This window comes from Plectropomus leopardus, chromosome 11 (genome assembly GCF_008729295.1).
Source record: "Plectropomus leopardus isolate mb chromosome 11, YSFRI_Pleo_2.0, whole genome shotgun sequence".
NCBI classification, from domain to species: domain Eukaryota; kingdom Metazoa; phylum Chordata; class Actinopteri; order Perciformes; family Serranidae; genus Plectropomus; species Plectropomus leopardus.
Genome location: NC_056473.1, coordinates 9,316,361 through 9,338,063, shown reverse-complemented (window position 1 = coordinate 9,338,063; position 21,703 = coordinate 9,316,361). Strand labels below are relative to the sequence as shown.

The following is a 21,703-nucleotide window of genomic DNA, read 5'->3' as shown; positions in this document are numbered from 1 at the left end:
AGGGTTCATTGGTTTACTCAATGATAGAAAAGGGGTCCTTTGGGGGAAAAGCTTGTGAACCGCTGCTTTAGACTATGAGATCTGTGGTTGATGTCTTTAGGCTGTGTAAACACAGTTTGGGTCAAAGTTCAACCTTCTGGGCAAAGTTTCTAGCATTTTTGTTGCAGTGGAGAAGGTAAGCACAAAACCTTGTCTGTGGGATAATGTTTTGTTCTTCGTAATGAGCTGATTGAATGTTGTGTACTGTGGACGTTTTGATATCTCAATGTGTGGGCATTTGATTAGTCAATATTTCTACCACAGGGAAATGCACTCCCTCCTACTGCACAGAGCATGTTTTTCTAGAAATGATTGGTACAGCATTTTGGACTTTTCCCCCCTTAACTTTTTTATTGTATTTTAAGTGGTTGATGTTTCTCTGATTTTCCCAGAGTCATTGATGAGAAATTAAGGAAAGTACTGGACTTGACTTAAGTGATGTGAGCAAAGAAGGAGAAGCAGTCAGCAGCTTTCATCTATGCAGAGCAGTTTTATTATTTTTTTAAGGTAGATTTCTTAGTAGTTCTTTGGTTTCCGTTTGTGTGTACAGTTTTAGCTCTGCAAAGAGAGAACGAATTCTTTAACAATAAACCAAAAACATCTTAACAAATACTGTGATAATAAGGTAAATCAAATCATTATAGAAATGAATTGACTCAAAGAACACACATCATGGCTAAGGTCCAAAAGCGAGAACACGGGGAGACAGGCAGCACATGTAAGTTTTTGTGTAGTAGAAGTGATTGCACCTGAATGAGGCATTTGGTTTTTAAGTGCTTGTTTTATCCTCCCTGGTTTGAGACCAGTCATGCATGTTTTATGTGCATAAATGCAGTGAATTAGGGCAAAAAAGACAACAAACAAACAGACCCCAGCTCTGGAATTTGGGTGTCAGTTTCTGGGAGTGGCCCCAAAAGGGGGAAGGGTGATGGGAATTTGTCCCAACTAACTGGAGCAAAGAAAATCCTCACAATGGCTGAGTTGGACTTGAGCCATGTAGTGACGGAGAACACACTGCAGGGTGTGTTGCAAGTGTCGAGCCCATCTGATTTTTCCTTCAAGAAGCTGAGGTAATGTTCATTGGTTTGACATTGTGTGTTACATTTACTGTTAGGTCTTAAAGATTGGTCTGCATAAAATTTAAGTTAGATAAATTGTATATATGAAATATTTTTCATCAAAAAGTGACTCTACAGGAGGTGAATATGGGGATAAAACCAATCCTATAGTGTAGTGCATTTTTGTTTGTGATTCAGGCTTTGATTGAGAAACTGTGATGTTCAATCAGACCAAAAGAGTCACGTACAAAACTGCTGTTGAAACTTAAAAAACATCTCATCCCAGACGACTGCTAATGAATGCTAAAGGAGGAGGGGGAACACTGGAGGGGAAACTGTAGCCTTTTGTAGATCAGAAAAAAAAATTAAAAAAATAAAAAAAACATTGAATGGCAGATGGTGTTTGGAAGAAAAGCATCTGCTGACAATGTATTAAAAACTGAATGTTTTCAGGGTTTCCCTCAAAATCTGGGTAGAATGAGGATGCTGAAGAGAGCCTCTGCACTCATCCTGAAAAGAGGAATCACAACCTATCAGAGCAGATTGTGCAAAAATGGTAAGTGCATCCTCTTATTATAACTCTTAGCATTTATCATGCACACAGTTCATCACAGATTGATAGTAATAATGATGATTTCTAAATGTAAATTGCACCTCTTCTCTTAGACAGTCTCTTCAGGGTTCATCCATCTGTATCTCAGGCGCTGGCAGAGAACAAACCAGTAGTTGCACTGGAGAGCACTATAATCACACATGGCATGCCCTATCCACACAACCTGAGGTACACCAAATAAACTGTCAATAAACTGTGATACCAGCAGTTAGAGGTTGCTTTAATTATAAATGTTTTTTTGCAACTTTATTTATATTTTCAAAATATAACAACATAACATTTGACATATGAATACATGTATACTTGATTGTCATTTCCACAGATACCCACTTAGACCTTCCCATACAGGTTTACACAATTTACCAAAATACAAGAAAAAAGGGAAAAAAATAATAATAAATAGATAAACCAGACAAATAGAGATAGCCACGTATGGGTTATGTATGTTCAGTACATAGGTGAACCAAGTCACATACAATTATGAATGTTTAAATGCAGCACCGCGAAGGAGGTGGAGGCCATTGTGCGAGCTGAAGGAGCCATTCCAGCCACGGTCGGAGTGATTGAAGGGAAAGTTCATGTTGGTTTATCCTCAGAGGCGCTCGACTACCTCGCCCAATGCAAGAACTGCCTGAAGGTGTCCCGCCGTGATTTGCCCTACGTCATCAGTAAAGTGAGACTTCAACACACTCGTCTCAAATAATCTCAATGCCATCCATTGCGATTATGCGAGTGCGTCACTTATGGTGGTGCTCTGTTTGCTGTCCTTTGTGTCATTTCTCAGGGGCTCTCTGGAGGAACGACAGTGTCAGCCACTATGATAGCAGCACATCGAGCCGGCATCAATGTGTTTGTCACAGGAGGCATCGGAGGAGTTCACAGAGATGGAGAGAACAGTAAGCAGACTTATGAGCTCAGATTAGGATGCAAATATGGTCCAGACATGATATAAATGCCTGGTGAAGGGATAGTTCACTCTGAGTAGGGCCTCCATATGTAAGAAGGCCAAAACTGTTGAATAAGTATCATGTCACCTGGTAATGTGAAGGCTTTAGTCACCAGTGAGAATGTGGTTATTCCTCCAGGTTTGGACATCAGTGCAGATCTGACAGAGCTTGGCAGGACTCCCATCACAGTCGTCTCTGCTGGTGTCAAGTCCATCCTGGACATCGGTCGCACCCTGGAGTTCCTTGTGAGGATACAATAAGACACACTTTACATAACAAATACTTAGGAGATAGGGTCAAAGGTGAAATGGACATGGTGCAGAAAGTCTTTTCATTTCAACCCTGTCTTACTCTCAACTTGTCAAATACAGACGCTTGGTCAGTGGCCTTTGGTGTCAAATACCAACTCAAAGAAGCACCCTTTAGCAACGGTGTGAGAGGTACTGTGCAGTGGTATTTTTTGACGTTTTGAGCAACTTTCATAGAATGAAGAGCGAGACACGCCACAATATGGGGTAATCTCTGTTCTTTCACCCTGGAGACTGCCATTTGTTTCCCAGGTGACACTGTTGCAACAATGTTGCTATGCTAGTATGTGAACCATGCTACGCTACCAACATAGTCAGGTGACGTTACAAACGGAGTTATTTTAAATCGCACCATGATGTTTTTTTCTTAAACCATGTTATTCTGCTGCCTAAACCTAAAACAAATTGTTTTACCATCGTTCAATTGTATTTTGAAATGAGACTGTATGCATTTCACAAGCAGAAACTGTACATTTCCTATGAAAACTAAAGTTGACATAGTGCATGTAACAATTGTAAATCGACACACTATCCCTGAACATTCAAAACCAATGTTAAAATGTCGTAGTTTGTCGTTTTTGGGCCACTGACCGAGCATCTCATTTTGATGAGTTGGGAGTGAGAAGGCTTTGTTCATTTTGTGCTAATGTGTTTGTGAATGTGTGTATGAAATCGATGTAAATTTCCTTTCAAATAAATGAAAAAGTATTAACAATATAATAATAATAATAATAATATATAGAGGCAAAGACAAGAAAGTGTTTTGTCATTTAGAAATGAATGAATGAATGAATGATTATATTAAAAGATGCAGATGGATATTGGGCAGAGCTGTGATGTATTTCCGTTGTTGTGTCTTTCATTAGGAGACGCAGGGTGTCTGTGTGGCCACTTATGGAGCGTCGAAGAATTTCCCAGCCTTCCTTTCTCCAGAAAGTGGATTCACTTCTCCATACCAAGTCTGCAACCCTGAGGAGGCGGCAAAACTCATTGGTATATCAACATTTTATGTCCTTGACCTTCAACACACAGATGTTAGATATTTACCAACACTTTCACCTGTTGTGGATGCGGATCTATCTTTTGCCATCATTCAGCAAGCACTCTGTCACTGGGTCTCCAAAACGGTGTCCTGTTGGCGGTGCCTATCCCAGAGGAGCATGCAGCAGCTGGCCAGCTGATAGAGGAGGCCATCCAGGCTGCAGTAACAGAAGCGAGGTACAGAAATACTTTGTGGATTGTAATCTGTTGCCCTGTTTCTTCCTCGACACTTCAGATACTGATTTAATAACATCAGAGTAACTTTATGCCATTTTCACGCTCACTATCCTTAGCCTTGGGCTAACTCAGCCCCCTCACACACACATTGATAACCCAGGTTTAACCTAAGCCCAGGGCTACAGGATTCACACACTGCACTCCTACTAGCCCGCGGTTATATGTCAGATGAAATACATAACTCATGTTCACATTCTAAAAGTCTTTTGTTTACTTAGCTCCGTTTCACACTTACCCCTTTTACATCAACATGGAACTGGTTGTGCTCTGGTTCCTGCACCTAATTTCGAACTGTGTGGAGCATTTTGACCAAAAGAAACTGGTTCAGAACCAGAAAAGGTGGCTCTCGAGTCAAACCAAAAAGTAGCAGGTTTTTCTTAACCTGAAGTGTGAACTGTGATGACATCAGTGGGCGATTCATAATCTACAGTTTGGAAAGAGAGAGACGTACACTGGAGAAGTCAAGGGAGAGATCATTGGGAAAATAGAGCATGCAGTGGTCTTATTAATAGTTCGTCTGTTGTGGAAAACATATTCAATATGGAAGTATTTGAATGTCATCCTGTATTGTAGTAACTGCATGAATGTATGATTTAAGCATGGTCATGGTTTAGATACTTTTGGTAAATCATGATCATGGGTGAATCATTCAAGCAGTTACTATTATACATGATGACACTCAAATACTTTCATACTGAATCATTTTTCCACGACGTGATCCATGCTTGTTTTGGGGTAAAAACATCTGTAGTAAAAAAGCATCTGTAATAACAGAACAAAAAATTGCAGGTAAATAATGTAATCTGCAAGTTTGCTACATTTTACCTCCATTATGCATTGTGCAACGTCCTCTGTTGATGACATATTTTTGCTTACAATGGTCTCAAGTCCATTTTCAGGGGCTAAACCCTGCAAACTCGGGGCTAAACCTGTTTCAGTACAGGGCTAGGAGGCCTAGAGCAAAAGTCAGGGCTAGCCTGCTTGGAATGTGTCAGGATTGTGTGTGAACACTTTGGTAGCCCTAGACTCAAAACGGTGTGAAATGCCTATTTGTGATCATAATAAGGGAATCAAACTGAATGTTTATCTCAGCCAGTAAAATGAAAATTTTCTGTTCTCTTTTTTATGTACTCAGTGCTAAAGGTATAACAGGAAGAGATGTGACGCCGTTCATTCTTCAAAAGGTCAATGAGCTTACTGCGGGAAAGTCCCTTCAAGCCAGTATCCTTCTAAAAAATCTGAATTATTGAGAACTGAAGCAGAAACCATGATCATATCAAATTCTTTGGAAATGAAAAGGGCACATAGACCATTGATCTCATAGGCCAGATAATTTTACAGTGCAGTTTATTACAACTAAAATGTCCTTAACCACTTGTGTTCTTAGACATTGCTCTCATTCATAACAATGCTAAAGTTGGCAGTCAGATAGCCTGCGCACTGTCAAAACAAACAGCTGAGAGAAAGACAACCCATCATCATGGAAAACACGCCTCAGACTCAGAATCAGATGTTGTGAGTATAAACGCATAGGATGGTCTTGTTTAAATCAAATACTGGCACTATACAGTATCCACAGTGCTGTTCTTTTCCAGGTTGTCATCGGAGGAATAAATGTTGATTTTATTGCAAAAGGAAAAAGTAAAACACTTCATGTAAGTTTAATTAATTTTATCTTCAGCCACACTACTGCAGAACGTGCAAGTCCATGTTATGTAGGTTACTTCTAAGTAAAGTTGTCGTCTCTTTCAGTTTGGACAGACAAACCCAGGAAGTGTTTGTCAGTCATTTGGTGGTGTAGGACGGAACATCGCTGGTGTGTTTTTATCTGATTATGCGTGTGCACATGTTTTTCATCGGTGTTTAAGATCAGATTGTTTCACACTCGCTTCTTTGGTGCTTTTCTTCCAGACTCTCTCAGTCGATTAGGCCGTAGACCTCTGTTCATCTCAGCTACTGGAGCTGATTCACACAGTGAAGCAGTGTTACAGTATTGTAAACACATGGTATGTGAGCGTCAACAGTTTATTACATAAGCATGATCATAAGTCATTTTATTCAACTATCTAAATGTTAAGTTTTTAACTTTTTTTTCTTATTTCTGTAAGAACACGAGTGGTGTGGCCAGATTAGAAGAGCAGAGCACAGCAACGTACTGTGCTGTTATCACTGAGAGCGGAGAGCTGAGTCTTGGATTGGGAGACATGGACGTTCATCAGCAAATCACAGAGCAGTATGTGAGTAGTACTGACAAAGTCATCAAATTTTAGCAGGGACTGCCCAGGATTTGTGTTCATGTCAAGAACCAAATTCAGTGTTTAAAGTTATAATCATGGAAATTTTTGTTACATCAAACCCAAATCTTACTGCTATTTTTTGATTTGCATTTGTTCTGCTGCAGCGATTAAATATTTTTACACTCATCAATTATCTCTGTATATAGTCACCTGCAATAACGCCATTCCCACACTGTGATAGAGAGGAAACAATACATGCAAGTACAGAAGGAAATTTAAAGACAAGAGCTGCTGCACACAGACATCAAAAATAATTTGTGTGCATGCTCACATGTCACATAATGACACAATGACATGACCAACACCCCCAGTGATCATGTTCCAGGGTCAAGGCAAAAGGGCATCATGCTTTTGGTGTTTCAGCTCCAACACTGCTCAACAAAAAGTATTTTTTAAGTAAAAATGCCAAAGATTTTCCAGTTGAGACTTCTAAAGCTGTTTTTCTTACTAACTAAAGATAGTGAACTGAATGTAATTCGGCTCTGTACTGTTGACCCGACAAAACAATTGGGCTTTGTGAAAGCGGGAGTGGGGTAGAAAGTGTGGAGGGGACTGTTGCCCGCCCCCACCCCACTTAGGCGTCCCCTGGCTTCGCTTTAAGTCAGGGACTGAGCTGTATTGTGGCTGAAGTGATCTCACCCCAAGAGGGTAGAAAGTAGAAGGTTGATTTATTAGTCGTTCTTTTATACAAGGTTTAAAAAACAAAATTTAATCCGTCCTTGATCCTGCTACATCTTTGGAGTTTTAGGATGAGTTGATTAAAATCAGCAGCTACTATAAAGATTCGATTGGGTTTCTTGATTATGTTGTTGCTGGTGGCATCATTCAATTCCTACCGTGCATTTTTTAAATTTGCAACAGAGTCTAGTGTCCTTATGGTTCCCAACAAGGTCCATCTATCCAGTGCAAAAGCTTGATCCGGGATGTTGGGAGTTAACCATGTCTCTGTGAAGATGTGCGCAGAGCAGTCTCTGATCTCCTGTTGCTGAGTGAGCCTCAATCACATCTCATCTACTTTATTCTCCTGCGAGCAGATATTAGCCAGAAGAAGGCTCGGTAGAGGAGCAGCTCTCGGTCCAAGTTGGGTCAGCCTCGCCCTGATGCCGGCTCTCCTCCCTCTCTCTGACCAGAAATAAAGTTTACTTACTTAATCAGAATTTCTTTATTCTGTCTTTGAATATCTTTTTGTAGGTGTCACAGTTTGAGAAGCAGCTTTCCTCAGCCACTCTTGCGTGCCTCGATGGAAACATTCCTATCTCCACCATCAACTATGTTTGCTCCATTGCCAACAAACACAACATCAATGGTAAACATGGGTCACTAAATGATAATGAATGGTCGTGAACAGAAACTTTCATTGATTTTCATAGTGTGTAATCAATGTGTGTCACAGTTTGGTACGAGCCAACAGACTCAGAAAAGGCTTGTAAGCCTTTTCTGTCAGACGCCTGGAAGTCTCTCTCATATTCATCTCCAAACCTGACAGAGTTGTGCACTATGAACAAAACACTGGGTATCCCAACACCTGAAGGTAAACTGTATTTTTAATGATTATTTAATAGTTCATGGGTTTTTTGTAATTCCTTCAGTCTCTTTAACACATATGTCCACATACAGCTGTTGCATATGGGCTTCTTGTGAAGAATGCAAATTGTGTGACAGTGTCTGAGGATGTGGTTTTGTGTTGTGGGTTGGCAGTGATGCCGATTTCTCTAGAGGAGGTGCTGAGTGTTGCTGTGGCTCTCTCACGCCCCCTACTGGAGCACCTCCACTGCCTGGTGGTGACTCTGGGAGCTTGTGGAGTGCTGGTGTGCGGAGAGCATGATGAAGGCTCCGTCAACCTGCAGCCAAGAAAACAGAGGAGGGTAAGGCCAACATATATTTAAGCTGATGATGATGATGACAAGGAAAGCAAAGATGTTTACTAAACTGTGTGTTTGCAGAGGAGGCAGCTGTGTGCTGTCCACTACCCAGCACTGGCTGTGACAGCAGAGGAGACCATGAACGTGTCAGGAGCAGGAGATAGGTGCTAAAAATTTACTTGACCCACTTTCTCTTCCCTGTTCTTATTTTACCAATACCAATCTGCTTCAGTTTTAGCCACTTTTCACTTCCCATGAGCTCTTTCTCTTGCTGTCACACCATCTCTCACTCACAAAGTCATTTGTAACTCAACAACATTCAAACGAAAAGAAACTCATCCCTGCTCTCTCTGCAGTCTGGCAGGTGCTTTAATGACTGGTATTCTCCAGCAGCGAGACACAGACACCTGTGTTCGGATGGGACTTTTAGCCGCACGACTGTCCCTGGCCTCACCGCACCCCATAGCCCCCACCCTCACCTTAGACTCTGTGGATCCATGCAATGTCCAGACTCAGCACTGGGCCAAACCAAGCTTCATGTGGATAGATTAATTAATTTATTTTATTTTTTTTTGTAATTGAAGCATTACTAATGTGTGAAGATTGTGTCTGTCATACCTTGATTTGTTTGTTTTTTAAATCGTGAAATTGTGATTGGATTCCTGAGAAACTGTAGGGACTTGAGTAAATGAATGTAAGAAGATGACAAATTTTAACCGAAACTACTAAATCCAAATGGTGTTTGATGTTTCATGTTGTTCTTCTGTAATTTACAGTTTGTGATTTATATCCTTCTAAATAAATTATGAACCATTATAACAAGGCACTCTGATGTTCTGATTTCTCATAATAGAAAAGGTACATATTTACATGTAGTATGTAGAATTTAATGACATCTAGCTATGAGGTTGCAAAATTGCAGCTAAATGAAACTTCTCCCGTGTGCCAAGCATGAAGGAGAATGAAGGAGAACCATGGTGGCCAATCTAAAATCACAAATGGCCCCATTCAGAAAGTAAGGCGCCAAAAATGGTTTGTCCATCCCAGGCCACTGTAGAAACAATATGAGAGTCCTTGGAAGAGGACCAGCCATGACTGTATAAAGAAGAGTTGCTTTGTGGTGTATGACGCCAAATAAGTTCAACTGCTGTGTATGAAATTATTCGAATGATCTGCACTGCTTCCATATGATGTCATAGAGCAGACTCACAATGTGTGTGTGTGTGTGTGTGTGTGTGTGTGTGTGTGTGTGTGTTATTTTTCTGAATATAATTTCTGTAAAAAGTTTGTAAAAAGTATGTGGAATATAACTCATTCTCCACAAAGCATCTATCCCCTTGCGCAGACTCAGTCGCTTTCAATTTTTAATCAAAATGGCAGTGATTACAAAGGGGTTACATCTGAATATAATTTCTGTAAAAAGTTTGTAAAAAGTATGTGGAATATAACATTCATTCTGCTGCTTTGCATCCTTTCACTATGCAGGATGTCCTATTGTTGCCTGGACTATTTCCTGACATTTTTCAGTTTTATACTGAGTTGAAAGCATTTATTAAAATGTATTCGAATGTAATACATTATATTGCTTTTATGACGTTATATAAATAGTTACATTGCTTATTACATTTTAACAGGGTAACTTGATGGCTTATCTTTGACAACAAAAGTAACCTCTCAGCACTGCAAACATGCAGTCCATGATGTGTCCCTCCCTGGTACGAAGTCGCTGAAAACTTCATTTCCCACAAAGCATCTATCCCTTTGCGCAGACTCAGTCGCTTTGAACACTTGCCCCACTCCCCCCTCCCTACTTTAATGCTAGCTAAGATGGTGGTTTGAGCGTAAATTGTCTCCACAATACCAAGAAAAGAAAGGGGCAAAACATCTTTGTAGCCTTTTAATCACAACAGAACAACACAACTACGGTTATCTTAAGTGACCGGCTATAGAAATTTTGACATTTCAGACACATTGGCTCGCAGTCCCCGCCCAATTTGGTGTGACTCCCTTGGAGTGGAATCCTAAGCTAAATACGGACAGGGTAAGTAACGTTAGCCAAGTTGCTAGTTGGACTAGCCAGCTTCCTTTCTCCCTTTATAAATAAAGGACAGTCAAGTCTGTCACGATTTTACAGACTGCCATTAGAGTATCCTCGAGTTTATTGGATCACTGTCCAAGTAATCTTCATGTCGTGAGAGCAATGACAGTTGTTTATAGTGCCAACAACTTGCTCCCAGTTCAGCTTTAGCCTGTGTAGGCCGCGTCGTTAGCTTCGCTCCAAAGCCCGTACGTTTTCATGATAATGTAGCATGCTAGCTACAGCGATGCTAGCGGTTAGCATAAAGCAAGCTGTCACTTAATATGTAGGAGAAGGCGTACGGTTTTGTCATGCGTATTTTAAAGCATTAAACACCAATATCAAGTTAATATTCACCTCTGTGTGTTTTGGTTGTGTGATTAGACTTAGAATTGCTGCTGGATTCGTGATATTAGTTAGACCGGCTTCTTTTACCAATTCGCGGCTAATGTTAGCATAGCCTAACGTTAGTCGAATAACATCTGTCATAATGTACGATCCAGAAGACAGAGCAGCTAAAGTTACCAGCCTGGCTAAATAACTCTGTATTCTGGCTTCATACTCGACTTAACCAATCAGCTGATATCTGCGAGTGAAGCGGCTAAACCGTGACACTCCCGTAAATGTAAAATTGTCAGCAAAATGCTGCCAAATATTTGAAACGTTGGCGTTTATCGTGTAATTCAACTTCACATTGCCAGGTTTTATTAATGTGTGTTTGTCATCAGTTGACCTGCTGGCAGCCGTGTTGTCACGTAGAAAAACGCGCAGGTGTTTTACAGTTCAAAACGTTTTACTTGAAAATAATCGCAGTTTGTTGCGTGATCCTGTATGGGTCATCATGACGTACTGGCAACCCTTAAAAGATACCACAACATCCGCATTATCACTTTAATATGATGACAGCTGGTTTTGATGTCAAGATGTTAAGGTGGTTGTCTTTTCTTATTCACATACAGCTTAAACTAGAGCAGTCTTGAGTCCTGTGATAACCCAAACCTTCATGGAGGTTATAATGTTCAGTTTTGGTCTTCACAGTTTTAAAAAGGGGTTGATTCAATTTTATGATCATTTTTGGAGGTTGTAGTTTGCGAGCCATCACAGTCTCCCATAGCCCAAGGTGACTTCTTCAGTTAATTGACAGAGGGGACCAAACATTCACATTTAAGAATGTCAGAACCAGTGAATTTCTTGACTTTTTTGTTTTAAAATGACTTAGAAATTTATATTTGAAATACTCTGTCAATCGCCTAATTGTTTCAGCTCTGAGAGCAATTTCCAATATTCTGTTTCCCCTTAATGGTCTAAATGTAGTAGATGAAACATTAGAAGCATCATGCCTACAACTAGGGCTGGGTATTGGTACTCAATATCTTTAACATATTGACTGAAACAATCCAATACTAAATAATTTTGAACTTCTCCAGTTAAGCAACACCTGCAGTCAGTCCTTTCTGTATCCAAATCTAGCAAATAACGACTTTATATGGTTTTGCTCACAGCCAATCACTGCAAGCGTTTTTCAGTTTAATGTGACGTGTGACTAGTCCACTACTGCGGCAGCTACGACTCATACAGTTTGTGGTGTGGTGAAGTTGAGGGAGGTGAATTTATGTAGTTCCTTGTGCTGAGTTGCTATCAAAACATTCAAAAGCATAGTGACAATGAACGCCTGTGGAGTCTGGTGGCATTATACACAACTGACTGCTTCCATTCACATGATAGATTGAATGAATAAGGGAAAAAAAGGTATCAAATAAAGTACTCTGTTGGAATTGGTTTCACTTAAAAGGTACAGATATCATAATATTGGACCCTACCTACAGCACAGTGTGGTTCACCAGTGTCATCAACAACAGCCTCCAAAAGGACCATACAGTTGACTTAACACCTACCTAAAGAGTTAAGTTTTAACTGCACTGATCAGGAGTAGCACTCCAAATCTAATTATATCCTGTACAATGACAATAATACTTTCTATTCTAAATCAAAAAATTAAAAATATATCCATCATTAAATCAAGATACATTGTATTAGACTGCAGTAGTTTAGCTAGGTTTTTTTCAATAATCTGGCATCTGATTGCAGTGCTTCTTTTGCAGCTAAAAAGGAACGTATAAATATCTTTTGAAGTGTGAAGTCAAATATTGTGACCTTGGTTGTCTTAAAGTCAGTTTCAGAGTCACCATTCTGTTACAAGATCAGTTAGCAGAACGATTTTCTTTTCCGTTTGATATTATTTTCAATCATGTCATGATGGAGCTCTCAAACTTTGCTCTGTGTGTTTTCTCAGCCCTGTGCTCTGTGACCAGCTTCAACACTCACCCTCGCTGCGCCATAGGATGTCCCACAGCCCTGAAATGAAGGACGACCCCATGGAGTGCCCTCTGTGCATGGAGCCGCTGGAGATTGATGACGTCAACTTCTTCCCCTGCACCTGCGGCTATCAGATCTGCCGCTTCTGTTGGCATCGCATCCGCACAGACGAGAACGGCCTCTGCCCCGCCTGCAGAAAGGTGAGATGGACACTATAGCAGAGAAACTCATCACAACTGAGGGTATGATTTGTCTGAAGTGACAAACGAAGGATATTATGATGTTGAGTGTCCAAATATTGATATATTAATTAATATTAATTTGAAGACCCTTTTAAAGCATTTTGTTCATCATTTACAATTTACATCTTCATCAGTTTGGCTGGTGATGTCTGTTGAATTATCATATTAATAACTAAAGGCCTCAATCATTCAATATCCTTTGCACAGCCATATGATTTAATTACTGTCATTAATTATTTTGTTTTTGTGTAGCCGTACCCAGAGGACCCCGCCGTGTACAAGCCTCTGTCACAAGAGGAGATCCAAAGGATAAAGAACGAAAAGAAGCAGAAACAGAACGAGAAGAAGCAGAAGGTGACAGAAAACCGAAAGCATCTGGCCAGCGTCAGAGTGGTCCAGAGAAACCTGGTGTTTGTGGTGGGGCTCTCACAGCGACTCGCCGACCCGGAGGTGAGTCTAGTGCCGCCACCAGAAAGCTCAGTGACTTTGCTCCCTGTGACAGTGGAGCATTGGAACCGTCCTGCGTGAATAAGGCTGTGACAAACTGTAGTCACTCGCTGCAGGATTTATTTTGAACTTTTCTTACAGATGGAAATCATAAGCACTACCAGCACAGAATTATCTTAGTGCAAATTTTAAAGTTATCTCTGTAAAACCTCCCACTGAAGCCTAAAGTGTAATGTTTGTGTTCAGTGTTTTGTATGAAAGAGTTCAGTGTACCCAGAAACTATGTGATAAGTCATATATATTATTTGCTTTTTGCCCGCAGGTCCTAAAACGACCAGAGTATTTTGGGAGGTTTGGGAAAATCCATAAAGTGGTCATCAACAATAGCACATCCTACGCAGGTTCACAGGTGAGAGACTGGATCAAATAGACAGGATGTACTCTCAATGTATATGTTTATAAACAACGTCATCTGTATGACTCTTTCAGAGAGAGAAATTATTTCTTTTTTACTAAAACCTTGTGCGGTTTACAATTTTACAAAAACCAAAATTGCTTTGTCTCTCTTATTTTAGTTACATATTTCATTGTTCTTGTTTTTTTGTCCCCCAGTCACACTTTATTTTCTTAGATATCACTATTGTAATGTAAGCAACCAGTGAAAACAAATAGTTCATTGCTGCCCTGGAACAACACTGTCAACAGAATTAAACAGCCACAGTAGATGTTTAACTTGTGTGTCTACTCTAATGTTCTGGTTTTTCAGGGGCCCAGTGCCAGCGCTTATGTCACTTACATCCGCTCTGAAGACGCTTTAAGAGCAATACAGTGTGTGAACAATGTGGTTGTTGATGGCAGAACACTCAAGGTGAGAAGCAAACAACTGCTGATTTTGTATATGGCAATGCTGAAAAGTTTTCTTTGCATTAAAGTAACATAACTGAATTTATATTTCTTTCCATTCCCTAAGACACAAACATTGTTTTTTTTAACAACCTGCAATATCAAATATTGGGGTTAAACTAAAAGTGCCTGAAAGAAAAGTCCTTACCTTTGATTTACTTTGATTTGTAAACATGTTTTGTATACTTTTCTCCTCTTTCTGTCCATCTGTTGCAGGCTTCTTTAGGCACAACAAAGTACTGCAGTTACTTTCTTAAAAGTATGCAGTGTCCCAAACCTGATTGTATGTATCTACATGAGCTGGGGGATGAAGCAGCTAGCTTTACTAAAGAGGAGATGCAGGTAAAATAGTTGCTTCTGTTTTTGAAATGGGAATTCAGCGCTTGCTCTTTGCTTTGTGTCTTAGCAAAATTGTTAATGCTGACTCATCTGTCATTTGATTTTAGGCAGGGAAACATCAAGAGTATGAGCAGAAACTCCTCCAAGACCTCTATAAAATTAACCCCAGCTTTCTACAACCTCCATCATGTGGAACAGAGAAGTCAAAGAGTAAATCCAACTCCACACAGAGGTTGGCTTTTAAATTTTATTTTCTTCGATTTTCTTCCTTTTATTACTCCCATTTGTGCTTAGCTTGATTGTTTTTATTTTCTGATGCTTTTTTAACAGAACCAACAGTAGCAACGGTAAAGATGGGTGGCCAACGCTGTCGGGACATAACAAACTGGCCAACGGGCTTTCAGAGGACCGCAAGTCTCCTCCGCTGCTAGACTATCTAGACCAAGAAGTCATTACTTCAGATGGGCTAGAAACAGATCTGGGTCCTGGTCAGCGTACAGCTCTGTCCCCCTTCTCCTCTAACTGTGACAGTAACAGGTAATATAGACTTCACCTCAGCAGTAGCATCAATGTATCCTTAATGATTGTATTTATCTTTCAGTAAGCTTTTTTTTCATGAAAAAATATTATTACTATATTTATTATCATTTAGTATATATTTATTATTTTATATATTTTCCCTCTTATGTTTGCATATTTATAGCAACAACATTGTCACATCTAATTCATTTATTTTGTTCAGTTTAGGGTTTTGGGTTTTTTTGTCCCATTTTGCTTTTGTCTTCTCATATCTTACATATGTATGTGATGACCCTGATATGGTTTACTACCCTTTGCACCTATAAAAAAAAAAGCATCTTTTGTAATTATGTCTGCAGTCCCAGTGATAAACCTCCAGAGTCGATCGGTATGGTGAATGGAGAAACTTTACAACAGGTAAAAAGCCTCATCTGTTTTATTTCAGTTGCATATAAACGAAGGTTAATCAGGTTTGACAAGTACAATTTCACACAAGTGTTTGTCCCTCTCTTTCCCCTCTCTCTCTTTTCCAGATACCCACCAGTGACTCCCCCTCTCCTCCCCCGGGTTTAACCAAGCCCAGCCTGGTGGTGCCCATCAGCGTGTCAGACCTCACAGCCCGCTCACCGTTCGAGGGAGCGGCAGCTGAGTCCCAGTCACTCTTTTCAGACAACAGTAACTTCAGACACCCTAACCCTCTCCCCGCTGGCCTGCCTCCCTTCCCCAGCTCCCCCCGCGGCAATTCTGACTGGCCCATGACCCCTGAACCACAGAGCCTCTTCACGTCAGGTACAGTGGAGATTTAATCAAACTTTGTGAGTCTTTGGAGCTTGATTGGTTGTGCTTTTGACCTGCAGCCTGCAATGTTTTTCATTCAGCTGTGGCCATCAGCATTATACATCTTAATAGTGACTCTTACAACGGTGTCTCATTAATTTAGGTATTTTGTGCTGTTGCAAGTCATAAGGCTTGACTAACTGCTGCATTTCTGGCATCCATGTAGCATTGACAAATATGTGCAACACTGTGTTCACACTCGAGCGGCACAGCCACAGGCTACAAGTCATTTACAATGGAAGCCCGTGACATGAAGCTACAATGGACGCCAAATTAAAACTTTACATGATGTCCAGTCGAGGTGCTTTGCAGCAAGCACCAGACTCACACGAGCCCATGACATAACTTCATGAACGAGCGCGTGAACAACACCTCAACAGAGACTGCGATAATGTAGCAGGTCACACTGCATTGTTGTGACTCGTAGTGTGAACACAGCCTCAGTGGGCTTCAGATTTAAAGATCCTTCTTCACAACAGCATTCATCTTAGGAAGCACAATCATTTTGGAGAGACAGTGCTCATAAAATCAATAATATACATTTTGATAGTATAGCACTTGTCGTTGTAAGTTAGTTATTTACAGGAGTAAGAATGAAAACTAAACTATTTCAGATTAGTATAGAAAGGTGAAACCATAAGTAACAAAGTATTTACAAGTGCTTTCATATGGAAAAATGACTGAAGAGAGGTCACAGATGTAGTCTATCTTGTCTCAAGTTATTTCAAAGGTGCTTTGTCAACATTGAATTAATTAGTCAAAAAAAATCCTAAAGCTAGTCAACCAAGGCCTCGTCCACACAGATGCTGGTGTTTTTTTAAATGACGCTTTTCCTTCCTTTGTTCTCAATATAGTTCCCATCCCCACCAAGCACTGATATGAAAAAAACAAGAAAAATCTGTCACAACTGAAGCTCTGTTGAGAGCATGCCAAACCAGCAGGTGGCGACATAAGCAAAACCCTGATGCCACACAAAGAAGAAGAGAGTGGCACATAAGAAGTCTGAAAGAAGACTATTACAGGAAGGCTACCTGGAGTCGTGACCTCCGTAGCACTTTCTGACGCCTCTGCTCCTCAGTGTAGTTGAAGGGTGACTCTACATTTCTGTATGAACATGTAAAAAATCTTGTTAACAAGGTTTGAACCAGCTCTATTTTTGACAAGGGTCATTGCACCAAATTGTGTCTTGTTTGTGACACTTCACAAAAGAGATAAGTACACACACTATGACATTATGAGACAAAACCACTTCCCCTGTCCATTTTTAAGTCCTGAAAAACCTCACCTTTGATTGAGTTTGACATTAGGTCTTTTTTTCAGTGACAGTTGCAGTCTGCATGTGAACAAAAGGCCAAAACACATAGAAAACGCTACATTTTCAAATCTACTCGTCTATGTGTGGACAAGGCCTTAGAGTTGCACAAACAGAGGACGGTCCAGTAACTTGTCCCTGTTCTTTCCTCACAGACACAATACCAGTGTCTTCCTCCACAGACTGGCAGGCGGCCTTCGGCTTCGGCTCGTCAAGCAAACAGCAGGACGACGATCTCGGCTTCGATCCCTTCGACGTCACTCGCAAGGCCTTGGCTGATCTGATCGAGAAGGAGCTGTCGGTGCAGGATCAGAGCCCCTTGTCCCCAGGGGTCTTCCCCCACAGTGGGAGCAACCATGGTCCCAGCCTGCCTCCTCTCAACCCCAACCCTGGTGCCTCTCACCACTTCCCCAGCGGCCTGCCTCGCCTCCCCCAGCTCCACCACAGAGCCATCTACAGCTCCTTCAGTTTCCCCGGCAGTCAGAACAGCCAGTCCAGTCAGCAGCAGCAGCCAGCCGCAGCCAGACACCCCTGGATGGGCGTCCCGACACGAAATAACCTCACACACTTGAACCACTCAGCCAGTGCTGCCTCACACAGTAATTTCCTGGACCTGAATCTGCCCCCTCAGCACAACACAGGGCTGGGAGGGATCCCCATCTCAGGTACCAGACACCTGGGTCACTGTGGCACCTTTCCGTGTCCTGCGGGAGCTGTGCATGTTAAAACAGAGAGCAGATGTGTCGCATAATCAAGATATTTAATATCACAACATATGTACACTGCCACGTAGCATTATGGTGCTTGTTTTGATTAGCGTTTAATGACCTGACAGAGGGAATGCTGGTAGATGCAGTTCCGCAGCTGACCACTAGTCTCTGATCAAAACACCTGATGAGCTGACGTACCTGTTCTCCTCTCCTCTCCTGCAGAAAACAGTGGCTCTATAGACGGCTTAAATGTGAAAGAGTGGCAGGACGGCCTCAGAGCTCTCCTGCCCAACATCAATATCAACTTCGGGGGCCTCCCAAACTCCTCCTCCTCTTCATCCTCCTCATCCTCCAACAGTGTTAACCACGTCGGTGGGCCGGCGGGGCCAGCAGGCATCTCACACAGCCTGAGCTGGGACGGCACAGCCAGTTGGATGGACCCTGCTATCATCACAGGTTAGAAACTATTACCCAATTTTCAAATGATTCATTGTTGAAGTCATTTATAAAGCAAAGATGACAAACGTTTATTGGTTCCAGCTTCTTTCTATATAATTGTAAATTTGTGAATTGGAGTTGTACCTAACTCTTTTCTTTTCAAATTAATATGCTGCCTATTTATAGAAATGTAAGAAAATAGTTAAAAATGCCCTTTGCAGCTTCTTTAAAGCCCCTCAGAGTGGACAAAGAAAAATTCACTGGAGAAGTTGGAACCATCAGATGTTTGACATCTGTAGGAATGACATAAACAATGATGAATCTTTTCAGCTTTAAATAGAATGTAATGTTTTGGATTTGAGAAAATAAATTATTTTTAAAAATGTCACTTTGACCTTGGGGTGTGTGATGGATATTTTCACTATTTTCTGATCCTTATTTAGTTATATTTAAAGAAATTTAAATAAAAAGGTGTTATACACCTCTTCCTGCAGCAGTTTCTGCAAATAATACACACTCAATTAAACAGCTCATGTTAATCACAATTTAAAAAGTCAGCTTGAGGTAGAACTATTAATTTTAAATGTTGATTAAAAGGTCACTTATTTTTTTATTGATTTGAAAATATTATGGACTAAAAATATTCAATTTGCTATGATTGACAAAAAAGAAACAAATTCACCCATTTGAAAAGCTTTAACCAGCGAATGTTTGTTTTTCTATTTATTTTTTTTTTGGTCAAATAGTGGTTGATTAATTATTCCACGCTGAAGTCGGTGACGTGAATCTCACCATGTTAAATATGGATTGACGATATTTTTCTGAGACAAACAGAGTTCTGACAATCCTGATTAAGCAATCCAAAGTCAGGCCTACAGAGATCAATTAATCAAAAGAACATTTTCCTTGATCTTTTCTTGCTCATGCTAATTCATGTCATCCTAAAAATATGTCAGCAGCCGACCTGTTTGTCTTTTTCCAAATCTGTTTAGCACAAACCTGGCTGATGTTGCCGATCTGTCAGTTAACTCATCTTGATGTAGCTATACATCGAATTGCTATGTAGTCAGCATTTTCCTAACATTAGCTAACTTAACATGTGACTGAATACAATATAATGTCTCTAAAGACTGACAGCCCCTCCTTCTCCCCAGCCATGATCACGTCCACATTCTCCTCCTCCCTCTTTTCAACACAAATCCCAATATAGCAAGGACTCGAGTCATGTTGGTTTTTTATTATTCTCATACCACTACAGCGGCGTAGACGGATGAAGCACGCTGATGACGTTTTATTCTTGTGTAAGGACATCGATGGACGTATGTTGTAGCCTGTGAATCGGCAGGAGTTGCAATCGTACAGTCGGCATACATTGAACTCGATGTTTAAGTTTATTAGATCCATGTCGCACAGTGTAGCTTACACTAAACTTTTAAGACTTAAGAAAATCTCACAGTCTGTAGGACAGGCATGTCAAACTGGTCCACAGGGGGGCCGGTGTGGCTGCAGGTTTTTGTGCCAACCAACCAAGAGCACACAGTTTGACCAATCAACTGTCTGAAGACGGAGATCAGTTGATTAAATGAGTCAAGTCTGGTGTGCTGCTACTTGGTTGGAAACAAAACCTGCAGCCACACCGGCCCCCCTGTGGACCGGTTTGACATGCCTGCTGTAGGAGGGTTAACATAAAAGGAGAAGCGGCGTACCAAGCTTGCTCAACTGTTATTGGAGCACAGAGCAAAAAGGGGCGGGACTTACGAGAGTCATTTTTTTTGAATGAGTCGACACAAAGTAACTCATAGCCCAAAGTGTTTTTACTTTGTATTTGTATTTACTGCAGTGTTGTGTCAAAACGTGTCTGTTTGTCTCCCCCCTGTGTTTGTCATCACTCATATGTTGTGCGACCTCTCTGTCTGCTCCCCTCCCCCCTCAGGCATCCCGGCCTCAGCAGGCAACAGTTTAGACTGTCTCCAGGACGACAACCCACCACACTGGCTCAAGTCCCTGCAGGCGCTCACAGAGATGGACGGCCCGGCCAGCTCAGCGGTGCCCGCTCCCCCCCAGCCCCTCCACAGCGGCCTCCTCGACGCCCACCTCCCCCTCCACCACAGAGCCGCCGGCGGCTGGGCTCCCTACCTGCCCCCTCCCACAACTAACCCCGCGGCAATTCTGACTGGCCCATGAGCCCTGAACCCACAAGCCCTCAGACCCCCGGGACAGCCCGCCACAGAGCTGCTACAGAGTGCCGCTGTGGACCGCCACTGAACACAGACTACAGCAGACACCCATCCATTCCCCCACCACCACTTTATACCCACTCATCCTGTACCCCTGCCCCCCCCACCCCCCACCCCAACGCAATACACACCAATCTGCAGAGTATGAAAAATTATTAACAAAGTAACAAACATGCTTTCTTCTTTTTCTCTTCCTCCTTCCTTTTTGTCGACTCCGAAGGCCTATTTGTTTTTTGTTTGTGGCACACGAGTTATCAGTACCTTTTATCTGCTACCATCACCACTCCTTAGACCTAGTTTTGGGCGCGACACGGTTCGTTGTGTAGCTCGCCGTAAACGGAGAGCACGAGAAAACAGTATAGCATCGAGCGCCAAGTGGTGACACAAGAGTTAACTCCACAGACTGGCGAAGAAACAAAATAGCTGAAGGGAGATCTTTTTTAAAAGTAACTAATGATTAAGCATGAACAACATTTGTGTTTTTTGAAAGTTGAAGTCACAATTAGTTTTTTCGAGGAATGAAGCAAGCTGTGAATCTGCTCATGAAGCTTTGCCCCAAAGACCCTCATCCTCCCCACTTTAACAGGAGACTGTGAAGCGGTTAACCTTACAGCTAAGTTGTGAATACGGCGAGGCGAGAGAGAGAGAGAAAAGGGGTTAGCTTTTTTTTTTCTTTTGAGAGTGGTTTTTTAAAGAAATGTTAAAAAAGAAGCTGAGATTTGGTGATTGGAGAGTGAATGCAGATGACACAGGGGAGTTGAGGGCACAGGCTATGCATGGGCTCCCTGTAAGGTAGGGACACAGATGGCCTGCTTGAGAGGCCACTAGGCCCACGCTCCCTTTAGTGGAGAGCTCCCACTGGCCGCGTCCTGCTGGAGGGAAAAAATTTGCTGAACCTCTGTATCAGAGGATAGAGCACTGCCT

At 41.5% G+C, this 21,703-nt stretch overlaps 2 protein-coding genes across 2 annotated transcripts; both read left to right on the top strand.

The window, feature by feature from the left end:
• Window positions 1-1,574: 1,574 nt before the first annotated feature.
• Window positions 1,575-8,954, top strand: zgc:136858 (uncharacterized protein LOC678543 homolog). Its single transcript, XM_042495448.1, has 18 exons — window positions 1,575-1,653; window positions 1,764-1,878; window positions 2,209-2,383; window positions 2,495-2,606; window positions 2,796-2,902; window positions 3,832-3,958; window positions 4,063-4,183; window positions 5,379-5,464; window positions 5,631-5,758; window positions 5,839-5,898; window positions 5,996-6,059; window positions 6,155-6,249; window positions 6,352-6,480; window positions 7,732-7,846; window positions 7,934-8,071; window positions 8,239-8,405; window positions 8,484-8,566; window positions 8,759-8,954. Exons 1-18 carry the CDS (start codon window positions 1,575-1,577, stop codon window positions 8,952-8,954), a joined length of 2,097 nt encoding a protein of 698 aa, XP_042351382.1.
• Window positions 8,955-10,225: 1,271 nt separating this feature from the next.
• cnot4a (CCR4-NOT transcription complex, subunit 4a) lies at window positions 10,226-20,726 on the top strand. The gene is made up of 13 exons (XM_042496428.1): window positions 10,226-10,443; window positions 12,773-12,995; window positions 13,290-13,487; window positions 13,807-13,893; window positions 14,251-14,352; window positions 14,604-14,729; window positions 14,834-14,958; window positions 15,057-15,263; window positions 15,605-15,662; window positions 15,779-16,034; window positions 17,550-18,059; window positions 18,327-18,560; window positions 20,476-20,726. The coding sequence occupies exons 2-13, from the start codon at window positions 12,822-12,824 to the stop codon at window positions 20,724-20,726; spliced, it is 2,328 nt and encodes a 775-aa protein (XP_042352362.1). The 5' UTR covers window positions 10,226-10,443; window positions 12,773-12,821.
• Window positions 20,727-21,703: the final 977 nt, after the last annotated feature.